General features: G+C 39.7%; 3 protein-coding genes across 4 annotated transcripts in view; all 3 read left to right on the top strand.

The window, feature by feature from the left end:
* Positions 1 to 1,831: 1,831 nt before the first annotated feature.
* LOC145434427 (uncharacterized) lies at positions 1,832 to 26,012 on the top strand. Of its 2 annotated transcripts, none has more exons than XM_080311779.1 (4): positions 1,832 to 2,525; positions 25,009 to 25,094; positions 25,451 to 25,603; positions 25,667 to 26,012. In XM_080311779.1, the coding sequence occupies exons 1-4, from the start codon at positions 2,449 to 2,451 to the stop codon at positions 25,759 to 25,761; spliced, it is 411 nt and encodes a 136-aa protein (XP_080167905.1). In that variant the 5' UTR covers positions 1,832 to 2,448; the 3' UTR covers positions 25,762 to 26,012. The 2 variants fall into 2 exon arrangements, with proteins under 2 accessions (XP_080167905.1, XP_080167912.1); XM_080311786.1 differs by lacking the exon at positions 1,832 to 2,525 and adding an exon at positions 24,709 to 24,867 and having other exon boundaries at positions 24,944 to 25,094.
* Positions 2,974 to 5,390, top strand: LOC145434228 (uncharacterized). The gene has a single exon (XM_080311567.1). The coding sequence runs from the start codon at positions 3,114 to 3,116 to the stop codon at positions 4,242 to 4,244; it is 1,131 nt and encodes a 376-aa protein (XP_080167693.1). The 5' UTR covers positions 2,974 to 3,113; the 3' UTR covers positions 4,245 to 5,390.
* The window catches only part of LOC145434218 (uncharacterized), a 77,054-nt gene continuing 65,001 nt past the window's right edge, over positions 14,089 to 26,141 (top strand). The window contains exon 1 of the mRNA XM_080311558.1: positions 14,089 to 19,197. Within this exon, the coding sequence (XP_080167684.1) occupies positions 18,035 to 19,171 (1,137 nt within the window). The 5' untranslated portion in view covers positions 14,089 to 18,034 and the 3' untranslated portion in view covers positions 19,172 to 19,197. The remainder of the gene's footprint in view (positions 19,198 to 26,141) is intronic.

Genomic DNA, 26,141 nt, shown 5'->3' with positions numbered 1-26,141 from the left:
TGCAGGGCGCAGGCCTGCTGCCGTCCGCAGAAACACGTTCGCCGAACAGTAACAATCTCTGAGTGTAATATTGTTTGGGTTTATGTATCTTTTGATTAAAACTTATGCCCGTGTCTAAACTAATTGTGCTCGTTGCCATTGTCGAATCTGGTTATTTTGATATGACTAGCGCACCCTGTAATTGTAATTATTGTGGGTTTGCGGCATGTCTGCATTTTCGTTATCAGCGCAACCTTGCCGGCGGATTGGACAGTTCGATAAAATTGAACTGGCGAATTGAAGTCGCGCCTAGCGCGAAAAATTTTTGAAAACATTGCATAAATTTTCAAAAAATACTCCATAACTTATGCTAATTCACGAAATAATTTTGGGCCCCCTTCGATCTCGGCCCCCTCAATTAGGGGGTTTGGGGTGCAGCAGTTACGGCCCTGACTATAGGACTACCAATTATGCTGCTTTTAGCCGGCAATGCAGTATGCATCTCGGAGTATTCAACCGTGAGTCACGTGCTGCACATCTAGTTACCATAGGGTTACCATACGTCCTCTTTTAAGATGATTTGTCCTCTTTTTTGATTTGTACTCGGAGGACGCCCAAATGTCTTCTTTATTGAGATTTTGAGGATTTTGGTTACATATAGGGCCAAATTCGACTGATATACATTAATTCAGCACTGTAGGAACACTACGGCGGCTATTTTGGGAGCTGGACCGGAAAGTCCACCTTTTTGTTCAGTCAACCACCTGTTAATGTGAAAGAAAAACTGTATATTCCGGGAGTTGAGCCTCTTTTTCATTTTTCGTCAAGCGACCACGAAGTGAGGAAAATTTACCATTTTTTTCGGATTTTCCTCCGGTTTTGAAAGTTATCAATACCTATTTATATCTATAGCTACTACTCGTTCAACTGGAAACTTAGGGCACATTGCATTGAAACAGCAGTGACGTAACGTTAGCAATCTATACTCACAACTTTCCTGCAATTCTATAATTAAAAACTACAGACGCCAAGCCAAGCAAGAGTATTTTATAAATATAAATTTTATTTTTTGTCATAAATCGATTTCCTAATATATTTTTGATACCGCGCTTGTGAATCACTAGTCTATATCGATTGTTCAGCCTGTTTTTGCACAAGCACATGATCTGGATTAATTTTGTTCTAAATCAGGGGTTCTCAACCTGGGGGGCGCGCCCCCCTTGGGGGGCGCGGGAGGCTCTCAGGGGGGGCGCGAGAAATTGACGAAGTCAGTATAGGGGGGGGCGCGAGAAATTGACAAAGTCAGTATAAATTGTACGTGTCTGAACATGTGTTTCACATCCATTATGAGAAGACGATTAATGAAGATGAAATTTATTCCATATTCAAGAAAGCTTGCAAAATACAAACTCTAGCAACCGCGCTCAACGGAGTATAGTCTGATTTCAACTTCATTTGAGCAAATTTTTGAAATTCTTTGGAGATATAGAGAGCAATTCCGACGTGTAAGTCATTCATTGCTTCATAGCTTTGACAGTAGTCTAAAGCTTGTCGCGCTGGTCAGCTCTTGTTAGTAGGTGGGAACTGCACTGCCTAAAACAGACTTAGATGCAACATAGGTTGCCCGGTTTCGCCCTCAATTAGGCTATAAATCAACACAATTTAATTAATTTCCAAAACTGATCAAATTTAGCCTGGTAGGACAGAACGATGCCTTGCTCTCTGTACTCACTACCAGCATCAGGATTAGTCTCAGGGTGACCTACCTTGCAATTAATTAATGGATGTCTTTTTCAATGTTTTTTTTTGTTATTTTCAAACAAAGTTTGGAGAAATTTGTCAGCAATGTAAAAGACTCAACAACCGGAATGCAGGTTCAAAATTGGCGTAAGATATACCTTATGTATACTATTAGATCAGAGGTGGGCAGCCTGCGGCCGTAGAAGGGAATTTGAGCGGCCGTCGACGCCTAATTCAATTAGTATGTGTTGGCGGCCGTAGACATGCAAATTGCAATTACGAATTCACTCCCGCATTTTCGAGAGATTTTAATTAATCTGGAAATTTTCTCCGCCCTCCGCGCAATTCAACAAGACTTCATTGTTCGATTTTAATGCAGTAGCGCCCTTCTTAATCTGAGCCGGAATGGGAATTGGCAAGAAATAACAATTCGTTCGCGGCCCTGAAAAATTTTCGCGCTCAGCGCGACAATATGCACCTCCCGGCAACTATTCATAACATTGCCACTCGCGATTTTGGTGCGTACAATAGGCCATTGTGAAAAGTAAAATAGTCTGGAGTTCATCGGGAATGGATATGGACAGTTTACCATAGGAATTTTGCGTCCAGATCGTTCATTGCGGCTATATGCCCTGGAATGCGGCCTTAGGCTACATAAGTAATCGAAATGCGGCCATGATTATCAAAAACGTTGCCCACCTCTGTATTAGATGATGTGCTCTTTTTGACATGACGATAAATGCAAGGGGTGTCAGGGGGGGCGCGATTTTTTTGACCATCTCCAAGGGGGGCGCGTGTCAAAAAAGGTTGAGAACCACTGTTCTAAATCAATATGATATCTACTGTCTGCCAAGATAGTGTAGTATTTTTGGTGTTTGGAGATGGTGAAGACCAATTAACGCTTGAGCTTGTGGATTGGTTGGATATTTCTTTCATAATAAATTGAAAATTGTGGCCATTGCATTCTAGGTCGTGATGACTACAAGCCAAACATATGAACAACCCTTGTTGAATTGTTGTTACTGTATGCTGGTAATTTTCGATCGCTTAGCATATTGACTATTGGTCGGCAGTCATTTATTTTGTCTTTAGTGATTCCGCAATATTGCTGTCTGTCAATATATAGGCCTACATATTATAGATAGGGTACATATGTTGAGCATTTTACTTTTCTTCTGTTCATTTTTAAGACAAAGTTCTGTGAAAGTGAGGTGTTGGATTTTGTAATTTTTCAAACTTAACCGCTTTTTTCTTTGTGCTTCAGACTGGATTGCTATAAAAGGATTCTGATACGTTGTGATAGTTCATTCAAAGCTATTGTTGAATATTTATTTTCAATCACGAAACGGTTGATGTGTGTACTCGAAGAAGTAGTTCAAGGATAATCCAGAATAATGACAAGGGATATGTGTTGGATCTGTGGAAAGAACTTCCATTATCATGACAGATTGAAAAGTCACCTGCAATTACACCTTGAAGAAAGAAATAATGAATGTGAGATCTGTGGAAAAGCATTTACCCGGCTTGGTGACTTTAAAAGACATGAAAATACACATACTGGAGTAGAAAACTACGAGTGTGAGATCTGTGGAAAAGCGTTCACCCTGCTTGGTGACTTTAAAAGACATGAAAATACACATACTGGAGGAGTAAAAAACTATGAGTGTGAGATCTGTGGAAAAGCGTTTACCCGGCTTAGTGACTTTAGGAGACATGAAAATACACATACTGGAGTAAAATGCTATGAGTGTCAGATCTGTGGAAAAGGGTTTAACCGGCTTGGTAACTTGAAATCACATGGAAATACACATACCGGAGTCAGAAACTATTCTTGTCAGATTTGCGGAAAAGCGTTTAGCCAGTTTTATTATCTGAAAAGACATAGACATATACATACCGAAGTTAAAAGCTATGCATGTCAGATCTGCGGCAAAGCGTTCACGCGGCTTGGTGACTTGAAATCACATGGAAATACACATACTGGAGTCAAAAACTATCTATGTCAAATCTGCGGAAAAGCGTTCAGGCTGCCAGGCCACTTGAAAACACATGTTCCCACACATACCGGAGTCAAGCAATATGAATGTCAGATCTGCGGAAAAGCGTTTACCCGACTTGGTGTCTTGAAAGTACATGGATATACACATACTGGAGTCAAAAACTATCTATGTCAAATCTGCGGAAAAGCGTTCAGGCTGCCAGGCCACTTGAAAACACATGTTCCCACACATACCGGAGTCAAGCAATATGAATGTCAGATCTGCGGAAAAGCGTTTACCCGACTTGGTGTCTTGAAAGTACATGGAAATGCACATGTTGGAGGTAAAAACTATGAGTGTCAGGTCTGCGGTAAAGCGTTTACCCTACTTGGTAACTTGAAAAGACATGCAAATATACATACTGGAGTCAAAAGCTATCGATGTGAAATCTGCGGAAAAGCGTTTAGCCAACTTGGTGACTTGAAAGCACATGGAAATACACATACTGGGCGTAAAAACTATGAGTGTCAGATCTGCGGAAAATAATTTACACTGTTCGGAAGCTTGAAAAAACATGCAAATATACATACTGGAGGCAAAGAATATGCATGTCAGATCTGTGGATAATCGTTTAGCCGGCTTGGTCAGTTGAAAACACATGGAAGTACACATGATACAGTGAAAAACTGAGTGTCAGGCCCGTAGAATAGCGTTTACCTGGCTCAGTCACTTGAAAAGACATAGGAATACACATAGCAGAGTCGGAACCTACGAGTGCTAAATCTGTGGAAAAGCATGTACTTACAATGCAACAGTGTTAATTTGAAAACATGCGAGTATATTCATGCCAGAGGTAACAAGTACTGTGTGTCTGTGATGTCTCTGGAAAGTCATTATAGTGAACAGCTAGTTTGCTTAACCACCTGACGCACCCCATGTAGTGGACTGTTTGAATCATAAAGGATCGGTAACATTTTATATTGAATAAATTGTCAGCCATAGAACTGTTTCATACATTCGTACTAAATGGTTGGAAACGTTCATGTGTATGTGTAGCAACTTTTTGGGGTGCGTCATTTCCGGGCTCGTATTTAAGAAATGGTTGCATGCCTTTGTCATCGTGTCACTTAACCTCTCCCACGTCTCTATTTATTGCTGTCACAGGTTTCCCAATTCATTCTTTTCTCGCTCATCTTTTACTCACTTGTTTCATTATGTGAATGAGAGTATCTCTCCTGTTGTTTTCACATTTAAATTGAAATGTATGCTTACTAACTGAAAAATTTGGCTTGCATTGCACCAATCAGCTTCAATAGAACACTTACGGAATGGTGAATTGCGCAGTGTTTGTTATTCGGAAGCAGTTTCGTGTGGTGTGGATGTTTGAATTTTTGTATTACAGTGTGATGATCCAATGTAATAATTTATTATACTAACCTTTTAAACTGCGAATACATCATCCATTGCCACATTCTCTGGTAATTAGCAGTCTGTGCATATCAGTTTCAATTTCGTTTAAAGTTGTAGTGTTGTTTGTGGGTATCTTGTAAATATGTGCTCGTTTCTGCCATCCATTTCATAGAGCTTGTTGAGATTTTCACTCCTTCATGACATCCCGTCTCGTTCAGTTTAGTAATTAATCATAGCGCTACAATTGGAAACTTCTCATACTCTAATATTGTATTCTTCCAGCTTTTCGCTGTTAATATCTCCTAATTGCAGCATTATGCAGCATCCTTACAAAGACGACCTGAAGGGAAGAGGATTCATGTTTGAATTGTGAAAGAGGCGGTAATAATGCCAAGGTATCCTTATGCATATGCATATTTGGTGGATGGATACTAGGACCTATCCTATCAAAGCAGTTCAATTAACTTAAATGAATTTCAACTTGGAGCTTTCCAGTGGATATTTACGGTTTCCATAAAAAAATCTCAAGATCATTACAAATTTGTTCACAGTGTGCAACTCAATTGATGATTGCAACTCTGCTTCATTTAATAGGCCAATAGCCAATAAGAGAGGTTGCGAAAATGTAGCCTGATCCGGGATCATGAATATGTACAGATTTTTGTAACATGTGTGTTTCGGTCCAAAGAGAGATATTGCGAGAGAGAGTGAAGTCCGACTTTTTAAGGTTAAAACACGATATAACGTTAACATCTTCCAACTCTATCATGATCAGTTTCTGCCAAAATCATCGGCATTTGTTAATATCTTTCAACTCATTCCCGTAATGGGTAAAATGAGGTCGCAGAACAAAAAAAAGCACTGAGGGTGTGATATAAAGAATATAATTCTACCTTTCAGTGACACAAATTGTTTTTTAGTGCTTGATTCCGTTAAATCGCTCGCCTTCAATGATTCAGGGCACAGCATATAGTAGCCGACTAGTGGAGTCAGAACTGTAATCAACTACTGCTAGACTAGAGATATTGAGACATTTAATACATGTACAAGTGTCCATGAAGCAGTTTTTCTAGTTTATTTCCTGTCCAAATTGTCCAAGCATAGCAATAGCCGTAAATCTGTTCGAATAAGTGCGCTTAAGATTTTAAAATGCACATTAGGCTATGTACTTGTACTGAGGTTCATGTGGAAAGCTGATCCAATTCTGATGAAATGAAAACCAGTTACGGTAGGCTAGTCGCTTTGAAATGGAATCTTGTTAGTTGTGTTTTAGTTGGTTAGCTGTGGATATTTAAAGGTCGTTAGCTCTACTTCTATTGGCTCATTTCGAAAAGCCAGTAATTTATATAAGCATGGTTTGTATTGGTGATTCTTACGATTGATGAATAAACGGAAAATATGCTACAGACCCTGGAGATCCACCGACGTTTAATTTTAATCCAAGGATTAGGCACTGGATCAGTGGTTCTTAACCTTGCCCCCAGCGCCCCCTAGGGGGCGCTGGCGATCTTGAAGGGGGGCGGAAACACTCAGGGGGCAATATGGGGGGCGCTGGGCTCAGGGGGGCGGTATGGGGGGCGCTGAAGAAAAATGGCTTCGCAGTAGATGGTGTGGTGATAGGACATATCCTTAATGAGTATTCAGAGCAAATTAACACCGTAAACTTCTTTACATATAGCCTTCAAAATACATATAGGTTTAATTGTCCATGGGCGCCTAAATGACTGACACCGAATGTTCCTGTCTTGGCAATCTGAACCCCAGAAGACGAATTCCATCTGGCAGGGAAAATTATATGTCATTGAAGAAATACCAATCTGAAATCGTGTGCGTCTTTTAGTTTAGTACGATTGGGCGACAGTGATATTCCTGTTGGGCGATATCCCCGTTGAGCGATTCTATATTTTTTGATATCGCAGACAGGGGGTCACGAAATAACATCATGCAACGAAGTCATACCAACGGGTTCGCCCGCCCGAATATGTTTAATTATTAGTAACGGGCCCTACAGTTTCCAAGAAACCTCACAATGTTCGCTTAAAATTTTGATGAGTCTGCGCACACTCAACAACTCACTGCGCTGACACTTGGACAACAGTGCGTAACGACTAAAAAATGTAATAACTCCGGATTTGTTGTGCGCAACGTAGATTTTCTGTGCGCAGAGACCGTGTCAGCACTGCGCACGTGCGCAGCTTAGAGGGAACATTGCACCTCACTCAGCTCTACCGGTAAATGTGTTTACGTGAGCAGAGAGAGGATAAAAATTGATCTCGAATTACATGCAATTCCCGATGATATTGACCAATTCAATCATTAATTAGTGAAATTTTTCGCACTTCGCGCGAATAGGCGAGAATAGCTGCCTCAGTAAATGGACACCCAATGTACATACCTAATAGGCTATCAGCAAATAGCAGACAGCCTAATGGGGGTCTGGGAGTGAAGTCCCCCGGAAGTTTGGTTTATCACCCGATGGGGGCCCACGACCAACGCTTTTTTTTTGGGGGGGGGGGCTGACGAAGTGCTGTTACGGCCCTGGTAACGAATAATTGTACCTGCGGGCACGCCCGAATATGTTTAATTGTTAATTACGTGTCCTTTATTTACTCATTGTCTTTATTACATTCCTTACAATATGAAGTTAGGGGGGGGGCGCTGGAGCACGATAATTTTTGAAAGGGGGCGCTGGAAGGAAAAAGGTTAAGAACCACTGCACTAGATGATCTGTGCGTCAAAGTTTTCTATAAGAATCTTCAGATTACCTAATCTATCGAAATAGAGGGCTAAACCGTGGCTTAGCAAATGACTTGACATTTTCATTATCACTTGCATGATTATGTCAGATTCTTTCCATTACTTGAACATTTTGTTGCTGGTTGGATATTTCTTTCATAATTAATTTTGAACTGTAGCCAATAAGTCATCATGCCCTAGGCTAGGGGCGAGCGACTTCTCTAGTCGGCGGGCTGGATATGGGGACATGAAGTACTCGGCATAAAGCATCGAGATCAATAATGAATATTTTAACGTAATGTCCTTCAATAGCTGTTGAAGTCAATAAGATATCTATGGTAAATGGTCAGTCAAAATTGTCAACTCTGACTTCATGTTGGACGTAAGAACCCTTAGTAGCCTAAAGACTACACATGAACATAAGTTAGGTTGCAATGCCACTCTGTCTTGTTAATGTTCATTGTCAAAAACGTTTGGCCTCTTTGAATTGTTTTATGGTATGCTGGTAATTTTGGTACCATTGCGAATTGACTAGGCTTTTGGGCAGCAGTAATTCATTTTCTCTGAAGTGATTTTGCAACATTGCTGTCTAGTAGGCCTAATATACATATGGTAGATACATATGTGGAGCATTTTATTTTTCTGGCACCTGTAGACTGCAACGTCATCTTGGTTGAAACTGTGTAGCCTACTCGCAACATCCAACGAGCTTTCAGTACTTACAGACAATTTGCTCTAGAACCGCGTTGCACAAAGTCCAGTATATGTACAAGTGTGCATGCCATGAGCGAAAAATTTACTGTTACAGCAATGTCAGCGTGGAACAAAAAAACGTCTCTGATTACATGCAGACTCTATTCGTAGCATTAAACGTTTTTCCCAGTAATGATGTGTGATATCGTAAGCTATTTCGTAATGTATTTGAATAATGGTATTGAATAAGAGCTTACTTGATATCAGTGGCGACGATAAATCCATCATAATAGTTATAGTGAAGCGAGAGGTAAGGTGATTTTATCCCAGGGCAAATTTTCTTCATCATGCTCAACTTTTGTTCACAAGGCCCAAGGCAGGCCAACCAATAATGCAGCAAGAGCAGTGTAGGCACTGTATTTGCAACTATCTCTGTGGCTTGGCCTCAAGGGCAGTTTGGGGTAGTTGCAGTGCCCTGTCAGATCATAATTTATCTTTTCGTAGTCAGTGCGAGAGTAGCTTTGTTCCAGATCAATTTTAACAAATTTATGCCGTATTGCATTAGAAAACGAACATTAGTGGTGTTCAACAAAACTTTTTTTTCAAATTTCATCGGCTTGGTTGTCAAATCGTCAGGATACCTAAAAAACGTTGTAGACCAAATTTGACTCAATTCCAACCAGTAGAATCCGAGGTCACTCAAATTAAAATTGTAGTCATTTTTGAAATAATATTATTTACCGTACTGTGACCAATTTCATCGTACATACATGAACAAAAATCATGTTCCAGGTATGCCTGAAGTTGCAGGGATGTCTTTTCCACTTGTTTTGATCCTGACAAGGGCCTATGGTGGGGTTTGGATGAATACATCACCAGTAAATGAAAAAAAAAAAGATATGACACAGATTACCTGGAAATTGGTCCACTTCATTGAAATAGACATGTTAAAACGACGGTGAGATAATATTCTAATAGAGTACTTTACACACTGAAATTAACGACCACGAAAAGGAAATGAATTGGTAAGAAGTTGAAATACAGGTAAATATATTCCTCAAGTGATAGTCATATTTAGGAGTATTTTTTTGTCTGACCAGGTTAGATTTCACGAAATCTCTCCCATTTATGCAAGGCATACCGATGTATCTCTGCCTTGATTCAAATTGTTTACTGATTGCAAAGTCGTCATTCCCAAAATCACATCCACTGAGACATCAGTTGCATTCCTCAGCAGCTCAGTGTTCGAATATTTCTCCGCTACTTCACATTGACTGATCCGGGGCGTTAAAATGCTGCTGATTGCAATTCAGAATGGTATTTATGAGCTGAAAACAACATTTCTGAAACTTTACATAAGCGTTGATACTGAAGCTTTTTATTTGCTCGAAACTTTGCAAGATACAGGGAAACCAAATGGTAACCCAATGAGCTTACAGAGCACATTTGTCATTTTCGGGTCTCTTGATATCATCTGGACCTCCTTGTCATATAGTAATAAAAAGCATTGGTCTTTCACCACGATACATGGATACAATTGGATGGCAGTAACCGAATATGGAGGATGACATGAAAAGAGGACGATAACATTTGATATGAACAGGATCTGTCACGATGCCCATTAGTCTTATAATTCGCCTGTGATAGTACTATAGGAGTGCTGCAGAGCAAATAATAAAATATCATATAATATCACATTGTATCGTGAAGAAATCTACATCGGACCAACAAAGAATATAGATAACGACTATCACTTCAGGAATGTATTTACCCGTATTTTACGTGCTTATTATCAGTTTTTGTCCTGTTAGTGGTCGTTAATTTCAGTGTGTAAAGTACTCTATTTGATAATTATCTCGCCATCGTTTTAACATGTCTATTTCAATGAAGTGGACCAATTTCCATATAATCCGTGACAAATCTTTTTTTTTTCGTTTACTGGCAATGACTTCATCCAAACCCCACCATAGGCCCTTGTCAAGATCAAAACATGTCGAAAAGACATCTCTGTACCCATGTATAGTACGCACCGTGTATTCGCAGTACATGAAAAGTACCGTAATTTTCCATGTATAATCCTCAAAATTTTCACGATTTTTTGCCCTAAAATCGGGGAGTGCGTATTATACATGGGAACAACACGCTTGAAAAAAATCTCCCTCGATAAAAAACTTGAAATCACACCTTTCTTCATGTTTGTTTCCAATCGCGCATCACTTTCAGCCATCGTGCCCAGTAATTCGTATTATCAGTGTAACGCGCTACCAATTAGCAAAAAGCGTGTTGTCAATTAACGAGAGTATCGTCTGCACAGCACGCAATATCCTGCTGAGCTGGTTTGCCGTTTAGACGCGAGCGAAATGAGGTCATCCATTCATTGATTGCTGAACGCGCGCACGGCAATCCTTGCTAATTCATCGACAGGCCATGTGCGCAGAATACAATCGCTTGCGTAATCAGTCGCACCTCCAACAGCCGTGGTCTGCACGACATAACCGTTGGCCTGAGCAATGGCATCTGACCTCGTGCGCGAGATGTCGCGTCGCCGGCCTCGCAGGCTTTGGCTGCTATCTACGATCATATAGAGGCAATACCGTTACTTGTATAATGATTAGCAATCGCATCTGTAATAGGCCTCGTGCGCAAGACGTCATGTCGCTGGCCCGAACTATCCCGTCGCCAGCCTCGCAGGCTTTGGCTGCTCTCTACTATCGTTTAGAGACAATGCCGTTAATTGCATAATGATTAGCGATGGTTATGTCATGATTGTTTGACAGTGACATCGCAAAACAGAACACCATCGTGTACTAAAACACAGCTATTCATGTACTGCGAATGCAGGGTGCGTACTAGGGATGGTGTGAACGTGAGGTTCACGTTCGCGTTCTGTGTGTGAACCTCCGATATTTAGAGGTTCGCGTTCACAAACGAACCTCGGTAGGTTCTGCACTGTGAACCTTTTTCATATATTACGATTTTCACTTCATCATAACATCTTTGGTTGAAATTTATTGCATTTCAACTGCGGGAAATTCTATGCATGGCGTTGTCAGCATAAAAAATCAACACTAAACAAGAAGCATGTACCTTGACCATCTCAAAAATTTTACTTGCTTTGTTACAAACGTTTGATCGAAATATCCAGCTTTCCGTTTGTGAATATTTAGTTACTCTCTGCTGTGAGCTTGACCCGCAATCTCACAAAATCAAAGGCGAAATACACTACGTGTATCGATAGTCAGCGAATGATGCTTATTCAACCAATTGACGAAATTGATGTCTTTGTCTGATGTAAATAATCTAGCAGACGTACGGGGTCAATCTTAATTTCATGTGTTTATTGTATCATAAAATCCAAATCCGTGCGATTGGGGTGTTGGCTACTGCTCTATAACTTGTTAATGGGTTAATACCGGTAGCAAGTATAGAAACCCTCTGCTTCACCATCACCGTAGCAATACTCAAACGCCGAATACATTGTACGGTCAGGCCTTGACCGTTAAGGCGTAAGCATATATTCCCTTGCAAGTCCTTGTCGAAATTGTTGGCAAAGCGATGGAAGATATTGATTTTCTGGGATGATGATATAAATTAATTGCCCAGTTGATACATCTGGTGACGTTTAAAACGTCAATATGTACTTCAGCATTGTGGCATTATGTAGCCCGAGTCGTCGCTAGATATAGTGTACATTAATATAGGCTATCACTTCACTGAAATGTAGGGTTGGAATTAGCAATATGACGTCACGTGACGTCATGAGGTTCACGTTCTGGTTCACACAGAACCTTTCCAAAAGGTTCGCTTTCACACGAACCTGAACCTTTCAGAGGTTCACACCATCCCTAGTGCGTACTATACATGGGTACAGGCTTTTTCCCAGAATTTGCATGCCATTTTAAGGGTGCCTATTATACATGGGGGCGTACTATACTTATAAAATTACGGTAATATTTTAGTATTCGATAACATTCTGTTTTGCGATGTCATTGTTGAACAATGATGACATAATCATTGCCAACCATTATACACTTAACGGCATTGTCTCTAAACCAGGGGTCACCAACCTTTTTGCAACCGAGGGCTACTTTTACGTAATGATTGAAGCGGCGGGCTACTATTTACTCCCGTCGTTTACCCGTACCACACTGAATTTCCGCTTTGATATTCATAGCACTGGGCAGGACTGGACATCATGTTATCTGTTTCTATAGCAGTCCATGGGAAGCCTGGCATTGTATGATATCAACTAGTGCGCTGTACTCTGGTATTTAACTTGACACTGCAATTCTGAGTGAGTGTTCCAGATGTGCAATAATTAAGCGTGTTTTGTGTTTGTTTTTGATGAAGTTTATGTCCGAAAAGGCTGATTCACAACGATAAGTTGAACAATAGACGCTTGCAACCTTCATAGCTGCTGCGCATACACCACTGTACTTTTCCGTATCAATAATGCACCAAACGTTGCTGCACGGTGAGGTGGGGGTCATTTTGCAGTGTTACAATTTCAATCTCCTACGGTTCAGCATCCAGAAATGACAATACCGGACAGCAGCAACGATTACGGAAAGTTAGAAACATGGTATATTAAACTGCGTTGATTGTAACAGAAACAAGCTGTGTCAAAAGATGCAATACGTAATGGGTATACAGATATTAAAAATCTGCTAGTACTTCACAGCTATCTGAGTCCGAATAGTAATATTGTTTACTACTGTGGCATTGTCCTGGTCGTCGAGCTATCATATCGGAACCGCCACCATTTCAAGAAGACCGTGGGGCATTCAGTCATGTCACCTGTATAGGCAATGCGCCGTACCATGAATTTATGGTGATTCTATCACATATCTATATAGGCCTATTACTAATTGTAATAGAAGATAAGTGTTTATATATGTAAGTGACATGTTAGTGTGTTTTAAACAAGAATAGCTGAATCGATCGATCTATATATTTAAAATCTCATTGGTAATAATCTGACGAATATTGGTTATTCCACCTATTTTTAGAATGGGCTCGCGGGCTACTCATTTAGTCCTCGCGGGCTACCTGGTGCCCGCGGGCACCGGGTTGGTGACCCCTGCTCTAAACAATAGTAGATAGTAGCCAAAGCCTGCGAGGCTGGCGACGCGATAGTTCAGGCCAGCGACATCTTGCGCACGAGGCCTATTACAGATGCGATTGCTCAGGCCAACGATTATGTCGTGCGTACTAGGCCTGTTAGAGATGAGACTGTGGTGTTTAGGCTAGGGATCACATCTTGCGCACATGGAGTGTTATATATGTGATTGATCAGGCCTGCGGTTGACCCCGATGTATTAACGTGCAGCACAGATCTAATTCCGCGGCAAACCAAGCAGGAGATCGCTTGCTGTTGTACAGCGCAGACGCTAATCGGCTTGATTAAAACAAACATGAAGAAAGGTGTAATTTTAAGTTTTTTATCGAGAGATATTTCTTTCTAGGGATCATATCATCATCGGGGAAATTTTGTGCAATATACGTTAAAAATTGCGAAAATTCAGACATGCTTTGAACGTGATGTTGGTTTTGGCGAAGTGTCGAAATCGGCCATACTATTACTTTAAAAATGGCCGAATTGTCGATTATTTCAGATTGCATAGCTTTTGCTGGTTGGAATCGACTGAAATTTGGTGTTTAACGTTGTTAGGCAACCTGACAATTTCATCACTATGTGAGTGAAGTTTGAAAAAAAAACGCTATTTCCGGAACAACCTTACTGTGACTGGTGACTGCTGTCACGAGGGGGATTATTCAGATATCAATGTCTCATTGTTATTGAAGCGAATGAAAGCCAGTAAATGGTATTTTGAGTCCGTTGGTAGTTTTATCCTCTTGTAAAGATGATACAGACAGCTCGATATTTTTAGAAACAGTTTTTTTCCAAACTTGATTCTTTAAATCTGAAAATAACCCTTCTATGCCTTTCGAAATTGTGCTGGACAAGTTGAACAAGTTTGTAACTTGATCAATCAATTCTTTTTTTCCCAGCTTGACCCTGTCAACAACTTGTGTGACCTGCGATACCAACCAATCATTTGACGATCGTGATGCGTGCTTTAACTCAGCCTGAACTGTTTTGTCACAAATTAACTGAACATAAACGATGTGATTCCATCGTATGTATTCGTAGAATTCCGTAGTAGTATTCTGTCGATAGGTAGCAACGATGTGTTTGTAGTGCACTGACAGCTCACTTCTCCCCTTAATGTACGTCTTCTGCGATTTGAACCAAATTTATTATTGTGTCTAGAATAAATGTTGATATTACCCATGTCTGCTTCATAATATGAATTGGTTTCAACTATCTGCAAATTCGTATTTATTCTATATTTTGCTTGGTAACACTGGTAAAGTTTACATTTGAATTTGGTCAATAATATTGGTACTTCCATATATGGGATACACGTGATCAGATTTCCTGATGGAAATTACGCCTTCAAAAATTTAGGACACTCATTCCACACATGTTAAGACTATTCATGAAGTTTAGTATGGGTACACGTTGCTTTCATCAACTTGGTTGACCTCCGTTCAAGATTGACGCTAAGCTGCTCGAAGGATTCCAAATTAGTATTTCTTGACATTTCTTGTTTTCCTCTTCGAGTCGCATTTGTACCGCACGACTATACGTTGCTGTCATTCTGGAGCCGCGCAGTCATATTAATGTCGACGGTTTCTGTAAACATGTATCGACCATTTTTTATTATAGGTGTTATCACTGTCAATCTGTCTTGGCGCACAGTCGCAAGTTTAGCAAAATTTTGATATGTCTTGATATGTCCTTGCGCGAATATGCAGGTTGCTAATGATGACGCAATAGCCTACTCCGCAACTCTAGCTAGACTGATGCATCTCTACGGCCTCAAGCCATACCAAAAAAAAATATTATCCTTTCATAGTTGCGGATACAGTTTGAATCAATTCTGTAAATCGAGCGTATTTAGTGCGCTATTTTTTGATTTTTGGTTTCCTATTGACACTAGCTCACGTGAATGAATTAGCCTAAAAATAGTATATTTTTTATCATTAACAAAATTACAAAAATCGAAGCATCGTCCTTTTTGCCCTCGAGCTAATAAATATAGCAAAATAAATTAGTTCGTCACTTTCCGCTTTGCCAACGTTTTACGAAGTTTAGCATTTGTTTTCTCGTTCAGGAAACTGTTCTCTAAAAATAAAGCAAGTTCATTTACGCTCTCTTTGACTTGAATCGATAATGTTGTAATTTTTGTCACCATCTGTGAAATGTTGACTGGAAATTAAGATAAATACTTTCACTAGAGGTCTCTCTGTGATAGATTCGGCGCAAAGTTCACGATTAGGATTAGGATACTTTATTCTCATAATCAGGACAAGCACGGAGAGACACTAAACCGCGCACAGCGAACAAAATATTTTTAATTTGAATCCATCTGCCCGTAAATAGTCCACTATTTATAAATATTTATAAATATTACGAATATTTTCGAAAAATTGGGGAATAACATGGTCCCCATAGCCCGGGCTACGTCAATGCAGTGAACATCAGCTGTATTGGAAGGTCGATTTGTCGTGCTAAGGTTCATGCTTGAAAATGTTTGCGCCTAAATGCCTGTTGACGGCGACACTGTCCTCATCATCACGTAAGACCAAAAACTGTCCGCAGGCCGCACAAAATCCCGTCGCGGGCCGTATTTTGCCCGCCCCTGAAATACACACACCTGAGTCAATAACTATGAGTGCCAAATCCGTGGCAAGTCGTTAAGCCAACTTGTTCAATTGAAAATACATGGAAATACACATACTGGAGTCAAAAACTACGAATGTTAGATCCGCGATAAAACTTTTATTCAGCTTGCTTACTTGAAGAGGCATAGACATAGGCCTACACAGGTTGCTCACGCTGGAGACTTGAATATACACGGATAAACACATAACAGAGTCGGAAACTATGAATGCTAGACCCGCGAAAATGCGTTTACTTTTAGAACATGTGGGAATATCCATGCCAGATGTAAGAAGTATGACATGTCTGTGATATCTCTGGGAAGTCAACAGAGATATAGGCGAGTTTTCGTTAACAAAATATGCATCCCATATACTGATCTTTTTTAATCATCCAGCGTCGGCAACATTCTATGTTCGTTAAATTGTCACATAAAATAGCCAACAGCCAATAGAAATGAAACACAGAACAGCGGTTATGAAAATGTGGCCTGATCATGAGAATGCACATATTTTTGAATCATGTGTGTTTCTGTGTTGGACGAGGAAGGGGGAGAAGGTATGAGACATAGCCACGTCTTACTAGCTGAGGTTGAATCATCAATATTTCGTCAACATCTTCCAACTCTAGCATGATCAGTCTCCGTTGTAATGGGTAAAATGGGGTGGCAGAAAAAAAATTCACAGTGTTTGTTATGAAAATGATAATATTCTGCCTGCTAATGGTGCATGTTGTTTTCCGGTACTTGGTTCCGTAAAATCGATCGCGTTCAATGATTCAGATGACCCTAATCTTGAAAATGCCCTGAAAGGAGTTTGTGAGTACAAAAAGTTTGCGATCCATAAATATACAATTAAAGGAGAGTTATGCACAAATAATACCATGAATGACAAGTGACTTCAACTACTGAAATTGGTATTGTAATCAATGTGATGAATCATGTTTCATAAAACGCCGTTGCGTACAGCTGGTTGTCTGCACTTGCGCTATTTCATACATGCTGGTGAAAAATGTAGCATAGTAGCATTTGAAAAGTATTCATTTCTATGAGCAAGTCTTGGGTCGCAAGATGGCAATGCCACTTGAATTTGGCTCGTGGTGGAAAACGTTGAAGAACCACTGATCTCCAAAATATTGTCAGACACAATCCTTATTCGGCTAGTGCCGTAGGTGCTGGTTTTTAACGTGACCAGGGCCAGTTGCCTACTCCGAATCAGATATCCGTCCCTAATTGCCTAGCCGAACCGTGCTGATGGAGTCACAGGCGGTCTGGAACACTTAGGAATCTAATTGTCATCCGATGGACTTGGTGAACGGAGAGTAAGTTTATGGTTCAGTGTCTTGGAAGTGAATTCTATTGGACGATCAAGTTAAAACCTGAACGTCCCAAATGTTCTATCCGCAGGAAATTTCCGAAAGGGAATCTAAAATGTATTTGTGATCTCTAAAATTTGGCAAAACATCTTTTTGGAACTACTCGTCTGAATTGTCTTATTCCCGATCATTACAATGCCTAAAAATGCAACATACCTATTATTGATATATATTCCATGTTTTTTATTCTTGTATTGGTTGAATGTTGTAATTTGTCAACCTTAATAATTATTGCAAGTTATCATCTGTATGTTCTGACAGATTTTCTATAATATAAATATTCTAATACTATTTATTAGCTCATTTCAAGCTATTGGAATATATTCGTCTTCAATCAGAGAACGATCGCTTGATGTGTGCACTTGAAGAAGTAATTTACTGATAATCAAGAAGAATGACAAAGAAAATGTGTTTGATCTGTGGAAAGAGCTTCCATTTTCCAGACGGATTGAAAATTCACCTTCAATTCCACCTTGAATATAGGAATACCGAATGTGAGATCTGCGGAAAAGCGTTTGCCCGGCTTGGTGACTTGAAAAGGCATGGAGATATACATACTGGAATCAAAAAGTATGAATGTGAACTTTGTGGAAAAGCGTTTACCCAGGATAGCAGCTTGAAAGAACATGGAAATACACATACTGGAGTCAAAAATTATGAATGTGAGATATGCGGAAAAGCATTTAGTCAGCTCGGTAACTTGAAAACACATGGGATTACACATACCGCAGTCACAAACTATGAATGTCACATCTGCGGAAAAGCATTTACCCGGCGTTATGATTTGAAAAAACATGAACATACACATACAGGAATCAAAAACTATGCATGTGAGATCTGTGGAAAACCATTTACCCAGCTTGTTCACTTGAAAGAACATCGAACTAAACATACTGGAATCAAAAACTATGTGTGTCAGATCTGTGGCAAAGCGTTTACTCGGCTTCGTGACTTGACCAGACATGGACATACACATACTGGAGTGAGAAACTATGAGTGTCCGATCTGTGGAAAAGCATTTACCCAGCCTGGTCACGTGAAAGAACATCTAACAACACATACCGGAATCAAAAACTATGTGTGTCAGATCTGTGGTAAAGCGTTTACTCGGCTTCGTGACTTGACTAGACATGGACATACACATATTGGATTGAGAAACTATGAGTGTCAGATCTGTGGAAAAGCGTTTACCCAGCTTGCTCACTTGAAAGAACATCTAACAGCACATACCGGAGTCAAAAAGTATGAGTGTCAGATCTGCGGAAAAGCTTTTACCAAGCTTCAGCACTTGAAAGAACATCTAACAAGACATACCGGGCTCAAAAAGTATGAATGTCGGATTTGTGGTAAAGCGTTTACTCGGCTTGGTAACTCGACCAGACATGGTAATACACATACTGGAGGCAAAAAATATGAGTGTCAGATTTGTGGAAAAGCGTTTACCCAGCTTGGTAACTTGAAAAGACATGGAAAAGTGCATAACGAAGTCAAAAATCACGATTGTCATATCTTGTGCGGCTCGTCAACCTGAAAACACATTGAAATGTACATACTATAGTAAAAAACTATGAGTGTCAGATCTGCGGAAAATCGTTTACCGGCTTGGTTAAACACATGAAACTACACATATCGGTGTCAAATACTATGTGTGTCAGATTTCCGGAAAAGCGTTAACCCGGCTTTGTGCTTTGCAAATATATTGACATACACATACCTGAGTCTAAAACCATGTGTGTCTTATCTGTTGAAAAGCATTTACTCTGCTTGGTAACTTGAAATAACATGGAAATAAAAACACTGTAGCCAAAAACTATGCATGTCAGATCTACGGAAAAGATTTGGCTTTGATCGGCCACTCGAAAACACATTAGAATACAAATAAGAAACTTCAAGTTTTAGAGCGTGGAAAATTGGTCACTTACTCATCAGTGAGTGTGAAGATGTGAATATTCATGCAGTAGGTGACAAATATTCTTGCTGGAAGCACATTTTCGTGATCACAGGAAACATCTCATGTCCTAGAATTTTTTAATCTTTTGTATTTGATGAATTGTCAGATTGACAAATATTTCATTCATCTGTTTGAAATGGTTCGAGTTGTTTTGTTGTCCAGCTGAAGAACCGATTTTGTATTTAGTTGCTGAATGTTACTGCTGATACAAAAATGTAGGACTACTTCAAAATGAACAAAGGCATAGAGAAACGTTATTCTGTTATTCAAAGGAGTCTTGCATTTACTCTGCCACCATATCAATACAATTAAGAATTGCAATCAAATCTGTACAAGCAAATAGTGAATATATTTTTGGATCGACCTTGCAGCCTGCATGATTCCTGGGCTGAGATTGTACAAATAGTTAAGTTATGTGTCTTCGTGTCACTAAGCCTCTTGCAAATATCCATTTATCGCTACCACAAAAAATTCCATATACATTGTTTTTCTTACCTAATTGTTCCGGTATGAAAATGTTTTTCCTGTTTCCATATTTCAGTTACAGTGTACGATGAGTTCCTGAAAAAGTTGTTTCTCACTGCATAAATCAGTTTCAATGAACACTTTGTGGTAATTTGGCCTGGGTCTGTTGTTCAGAACAGTTTGATGTGGATCTCTAGAGCAGTGGTTCTCAACCTTTTTGTCTTCGCGGACCCCTTTCGGACCGTCACGGACCCGGCGGACCCCCACGAAGTTTTAGTTCAAACTTAGCTTAATCATCGTGCAATCGTCATCTGTCTTGTGCAAATGATAATTGTGGGCTTAGTAATAAACGTCAAGAAAACGACTTTTCTTGATAATAAGATCATATACTATTCATCTATAGAAATTGAGTTGACTACTATTTCAAAGCGAATTCTGTAACTGCATTTCTTGAAATTCGTTGTCATATCATGAAATTCCGCTCCTTGGATTTGATATGAATGAGATGCCCTAAATCCATTTAAACAAATGTAGGTGGTGGCCAGAGTTGGATCAATTGTAATTTGTAATTAGGCTGAATGTAAATAATTACATTTTTCAATGTAATTGTATTGTAATTGAAGCATTTTTATTTTGTGTAATTGTAATTTGACAAAAATTTTGCTCGATTACAATTTCAATACATTAAATTGCTATTGAGACCTGTCAAGCACAACATAAAATAATTGACTTTATAATGCATTCTCTTTAAATGTCGACAAGGAATTTGGTGGATCCATTCGCAGAAGCCCTTGACTGCGCCCTTGCGGGCGAATTTTTTTATTTTTACCGCTATGCTGGCCTCGGCTGCCATTGTGTACAATTATTAGATTGCTAACCAACGGATGGATTCGCAACACGTGACTCACGATTGAATACGCCAAGAAGCGAACTGTTGAGCCGGCTAAAAGCAGCAGAATTGATAGTCCCATAGCTGGCGATCCAAGCGTCGGAATTTGATAAGTATGGTCCTAATCGAAAGCTAGTGTCGCACTGATTCCGCAATAAAAGTATATTTCCAGGCAATGGTACCATCCCAAAATAGTCGTGAAAGTCTGGGAATCAGTATTGTTCTGAACAATCGCTGCGCGTAATTGGTCCTTGTTGTGGTCATGCTGCTGCGGCGCCCTCACTTTTCAGAACAGTCGGTCTTAAACGGCAATTGTGGAACAGTTACATTGCCCTGACGAGATTTTAATTTGTATTTTCGGAATTAGTGCATCAATAGCTTACGATAAAGACCAGATGCATCAAATTTGGACGCTTGGATCGCCAGCTCTAGGACTACAAAGTTTGCTGCTTTTAGCCGGCTCTTCAGTACGTTTGTCAGTGCATTCATCCGTGACTCAGATCTTGCGAATCTATCCGTGGGTTGGCAATCCACAATACGATTTCAGCATAGTGACCTATATGGTGTCGACACAAGCAAATCTCACGACTCAGTGAAATTGTATCACGTCACAATTTCCATTTGGCTACAGGCAATTTGACGGTCATTTTTGACCGGCTTGCCGAGCATTAAATTTGGTAAAACGGGTATCAATCGAAAGCTGACGCTGCACTGATTACGAAAATATATATTTTATTCCGCTTGCGGTCCTGGAACCCCCACAATCAGCCTCGAATTTTTCATTGTTGTGGAGGTTGGCATTGGGACGCAACAATGCTTTTTGGACCTTTTTCTCTTGAGCTACACTCTCGTATCGCCAGACAGCATTGTTGCGTCATGAGTTTCTCTCTCGTTTCGCCAGACAGCATTGTTGCGTCCCAATGCCAATCTCCATAACAATGAAAAATTCGAGGCTGATTGTGGGAGTTCCAGGGCGATGAGCGGAATAAAATTTATATTTTCGTAATCAGTGCAGACTCAGCCTTCGATTGATACCCGTTTTACCAAATTTAATGCTCGGCAAGCCGGTCAAAAATGACCGTCAAATTGCCTGTAGCCAAATGGAAATTGTGACGTGATACAATTTCACTGAGCCGTGAGATTTGCTTGTCGACACCATATAGGACACTATGATTTCAGATCACTATGCTGCATCGTTACTTCGTCTGGCTAACTAACCATACCACTGGATATTATATAACGTCTTATCTGACAAATCACGGTTTTGTTTTTACTCCTCATCCTAATTCCTACGTCCCTCGATGATAATAATATTATTTCTTCAATTATATACTATATACGCAAATCCAACACGTGCATATATTATCTATAGGAGAATCCTGTTACCATCCAACCATGAAATGTGTATATCTCGTAACCGAGAGACATCCTGTTGGAGTATATGGTAACTGACAACCTCTAAACCCAACATGAACCTACTAACCGCAAGCAGATCTCATTCGATCTGGCTTTCATTCGATCAGAGGCAACCGCTGCCAAGCTGTGGCAAAGTGTTGCAATTTATACTCCCAGTAATTCCCTCTCAACATGCAAACGCCCGTCTCCACACCATTTCAGATCAAATTGAGAATTTTCACATCGATCAGGCATTAAATTTGGTGCATAACAAACTTTGTTTCAAGAAAATCGGACAATTCGTTACAGAGTTATTGCAATTTGAAAAATGACATTTTGTGCTCACTCGGCCGTGACGTTATACTGCTTGGAACCTGTGTCTAATTGTAATTAACATTATAGTGATCAAATTGCTGCCGGGCAGACTTAAATTTCTGTAGTAAGATATTTTGGTATATGCTTATTGTGATAGACCTAAATTTTTAACTTTACTAATGGGGGTTAGGGGTCAAATGTCAATTCAAAGTCATCATGTTTTCGAAATCAGCCATGCGTAACAAATATGCAACTCTGCCTAGCGTAATTCTATTTAAACCGATTTTTTCAAGGAAGGTGTCAAATGGAAGCTTGGAAAGAGTAGAACGTTGCTGAATTGGTATTGCATGTGATATTTGACTGCCACTTGTCTAAAACTTCATTGAGAAGATGCGCTCTAAATAGTGCATGACCTGTTCTGCATAAAGTGTCAAAGTATATTTTTAAACCTGTTCCTGTCTTATATCCGATTCATAACCAATTCTGGTGGATTCTAATTGGTAACAGCTTTCATATGACACCTTACTTATGAATTTTGAGGTAGATAGAGTCGTGCCAGAGAGTTCAGAAATATCGTCACGCATCGCTGATTTCAACATACTGGTATGTCAATTTTCAAATCAAGATTTTAACCTTGATTCTTTAATACGGAGGGGAATTCCTAGTGAGCGAAGAACATGTACCACCAATCATTGCTTACCAGCATTATTACCTGCAGCCTGTATAAGTAATGATTTTAGCAGTTACAATTATACGCAAATTTCATGGTTGAGTAAGCACAAAATCCTCAATCCTCATTCTTCATACTGCAATTGCTCAAGAACCGATCAATAAAGTTATATTAATTAAATTCTATTCTACTCAGAATTGGGTACTTTAGCTGTACATGATATTGCAGAGAAATCTGAGAGGGTGTGAAGACGAATTGAAATATTATTTGGATGTTGACTCGAATTACTGATAGTCGGTAAACCCAGAAGCACCCTTGCAAGCATAATGCACATGCAATAAATAAAAGTACTCTCTGAGCATGGCAATAATTATCTACTGATACACATTATCATATAAGGAGAAGAATAATGTCAAAATCAGGTAATCACTGAATTAATATAATTTAAATTAATTAAAAAATGACCTAATTTGCATTATGCACCATATAATATCTTTAACCATGTTGCTGTCAAATATCAATAATAAAACTAAGTTTCGTGCATTCTAGTTGGAAACAATTTTCAAATGACACCTTGCTTGTGATTTTTGGTTTAAATAGAATTGCACGAGATGAGTTGAAAAATATCGTTATGCATCACCGATTTTAACATATGCCAATTTTAAAATCGCGTTTCGAACCTTGACCCAATACTGTGGAGCAGGGAAATTCGTGGCAAGTGAAGAACATGTACCAACAATTATTGCTAAATAACATTCAAACCTTTACTCTAAGTAACCTCTGAGCTATATCAGTTACAATCATACACCGGTTTTATGTTGCCAAATTTCATGGTTGAGTAATGACAAAATCATCATTTTTCAAACTGCAATAACTCGAGAACCGTTAACCGAAATTGTCCGAAATAGATTTCGTTGTACTCAGAACTAGATACTTTATTTGTATATAAATTTAGAGAAAAATCTGAGAGGGTGTGGAGACGGATTCAAAAAATATTTGCATGTTGACACTTGACAGGGACTGTAGATGTGATACACCTGCTTGCGGGACTATATGATAATATCCAATATTGTGTATTTCACGCCATATTGTGGTGTACACTGAGAATAAGCTAAGCTACGCTAAACTAAGCTAAACTAAGTGAAGCGAACCTGAGGTTCACACTGGCAGCGTAAATTGTGCTCAGTCAGGCGTCACTGAGATCAGCTGATTGTTCGCGCGCTAACAACAAACATTCCCGGCACAATGTCTATCAGGTTGGAATCCCGGTACGTTTAGCGCAATATCTTTGGTGTGCCAAGGCGGTACTCGGCGTCACACCTGTGTACAGTCAGTAGAATCTTTGGTGTGCACGAGACACCGATTCCATATAATAGACTATTACGGCTGTGATTTTGCAATCTGCATTAATGGATCCGGAGGTACTGATCGAATTGGTAAGGCAATTCCCAGCGCTGTATTTAAAGTCTCACAAATTGTATGGCGACAAAGTGGCTATGCAAAACTGCTGGGAACGCGTGAGCCGGGATGTACAATTTCCAGGTAATTATTTAAGAAAACGAGTACAGTACCGTACTTCGAACTACTCACCAATTGCTTTGCTTGTTTTTTCTCATAGTTGATGAATGTAAAAGAAATGGAATTATCTCCGTGATAAATATCGATGGGAGTGGCTGGGAAAAGGTTGGGAACCACTGCTCTAGATACACATGACCCTCTAGTTACTTTGACCCTGACTGAAGTTCTGAATGGCGGTTTGCAGAATCAAGGTTAGTACAACATTCAAATTTCATGTAACATGAAAGACGTCGGTCAATACCAATGTTCCCTCTAATTTTTGACGAGTCTGCGCACACTCACCAACTCACTGCGCATACCCTTGGACAACAGTACGTAAATACCAAAAAAAGTTCATCACTTCGGATTTTTTGTGCACAACTTAGATTTTCTGTGCGCAGAGACCGTATCAGCGATGCGCGTTTGCGCAGCTTAGAGGGAACATTGGGCAAGACTTTAGTTACCAGCAGCTCAGTTCAGTTACAAATATTAATTGTGAACACCCTGTCAAATTGTGTTTCGTTATTTATATAGAATAGGTGTATATTATGTGCCTATCACTCTACAGGACCATTGCATTCTGGAGATCCAGCACCATCGTTGCCAAGTGATTGCAGCACGCCATTAGGCAAACAGATTCCAGGAAAGCAAAACAAAGAAGACTCACGGTCGTCAGATAGTGAGCGAATCATTTTTTCTGCGATTGAACGCATTACTGCAGGTAATTATTACAATCTTATTTATGAAAAAAATATCCTGAATGCATCTAGTTTAATTTTTGTAGATGAGAAAGAAGACGAAGTTGACTTATTCGCACGCATGCTTGCACCGCTCTTGGAGAAGTATGAATCCAGAGAAAAGGCTGAAAGTGGAAATTGAAATTATGAAAGTAGTTGCAGAAAATAGAAGTGAAGATTAGTTGGAGACATGGAATATGTAGTAGCCTCATCCTTTGACAGTTTTCATGGTTTTACTGTGATGCGCAAATATAATGTCTGTAAATAACATGCAGTTCCCTTCTTTGACTGTTTACTTATGTTTCAATTGTGATGCACCCATATACTTTGTGTATATTGGCATGCAGTATCCTTCTTTCCTGTAAATAACATGAAATGTTTCTAACCTGTTGTTATTTGTGTCAACCTGCAGAAGGTCTTTACTGTGCAAAAAGGCCCTTTCGACTGATCAAGTATTGGTGTCCGGCGAAAGTTTTGTAAAATATGAAGAGCTTTCAGCTTCAGTGTAAACCAGGGTCCATC

This window comes from Botryllus schlosseri, chromosome 1 (assembly GCF_051294905.1).
Source record: "Botryllus schlosseri isolate E-star chromosome 1, Bs_hap1, whole genome shotgun sequence".
In the NCBI taxonomy this organism is placed as follows: domain Eukaryota; kingdom Metazoa; phylum Chordata; class Ascidiacea; order Stolidobranchia; family Styelidae; genus Botryllus; species Botryllus schlosseri.
The sequence above is the reverse complement of the archived record's forward strand: the minus strand, read 5'-3'. Positions and strand labels throughout refer to the sequence as shown.

Excerpts from the sequence above, each read along its gene's own strand:
- LOC145434427 (XM_080311779.1), top strand. The coding sequence starts at position 2,449 with ATGACGATAAATGCAAGGGGTGTCAGGGGGGGCGCGATTTTTTTGACC. Across the intron at positions 2,526-25,008 it reads GGGGGCGCGTGTCAAAAAAG|GTTGGGAACCACTGCTCTAG; the intron begins GTTGAGAACCAC and ends GGCTGGGAAAAG. Across the intron at positions 25,604-25,666 it reads GATTGAACGCATTACTGCAG|ATGAGAAAGAAGACGAAGTT; the intron begins GTAATTATTACA and ends TAATTTTTGTAG.
- LOC145434228 (XM_080311567.1), top strand. The coding sequence starts at position 3,114 with ATGACAAGGGATATGTGTTGGATCTGTGGAAAGAACTTCCATTATCAT.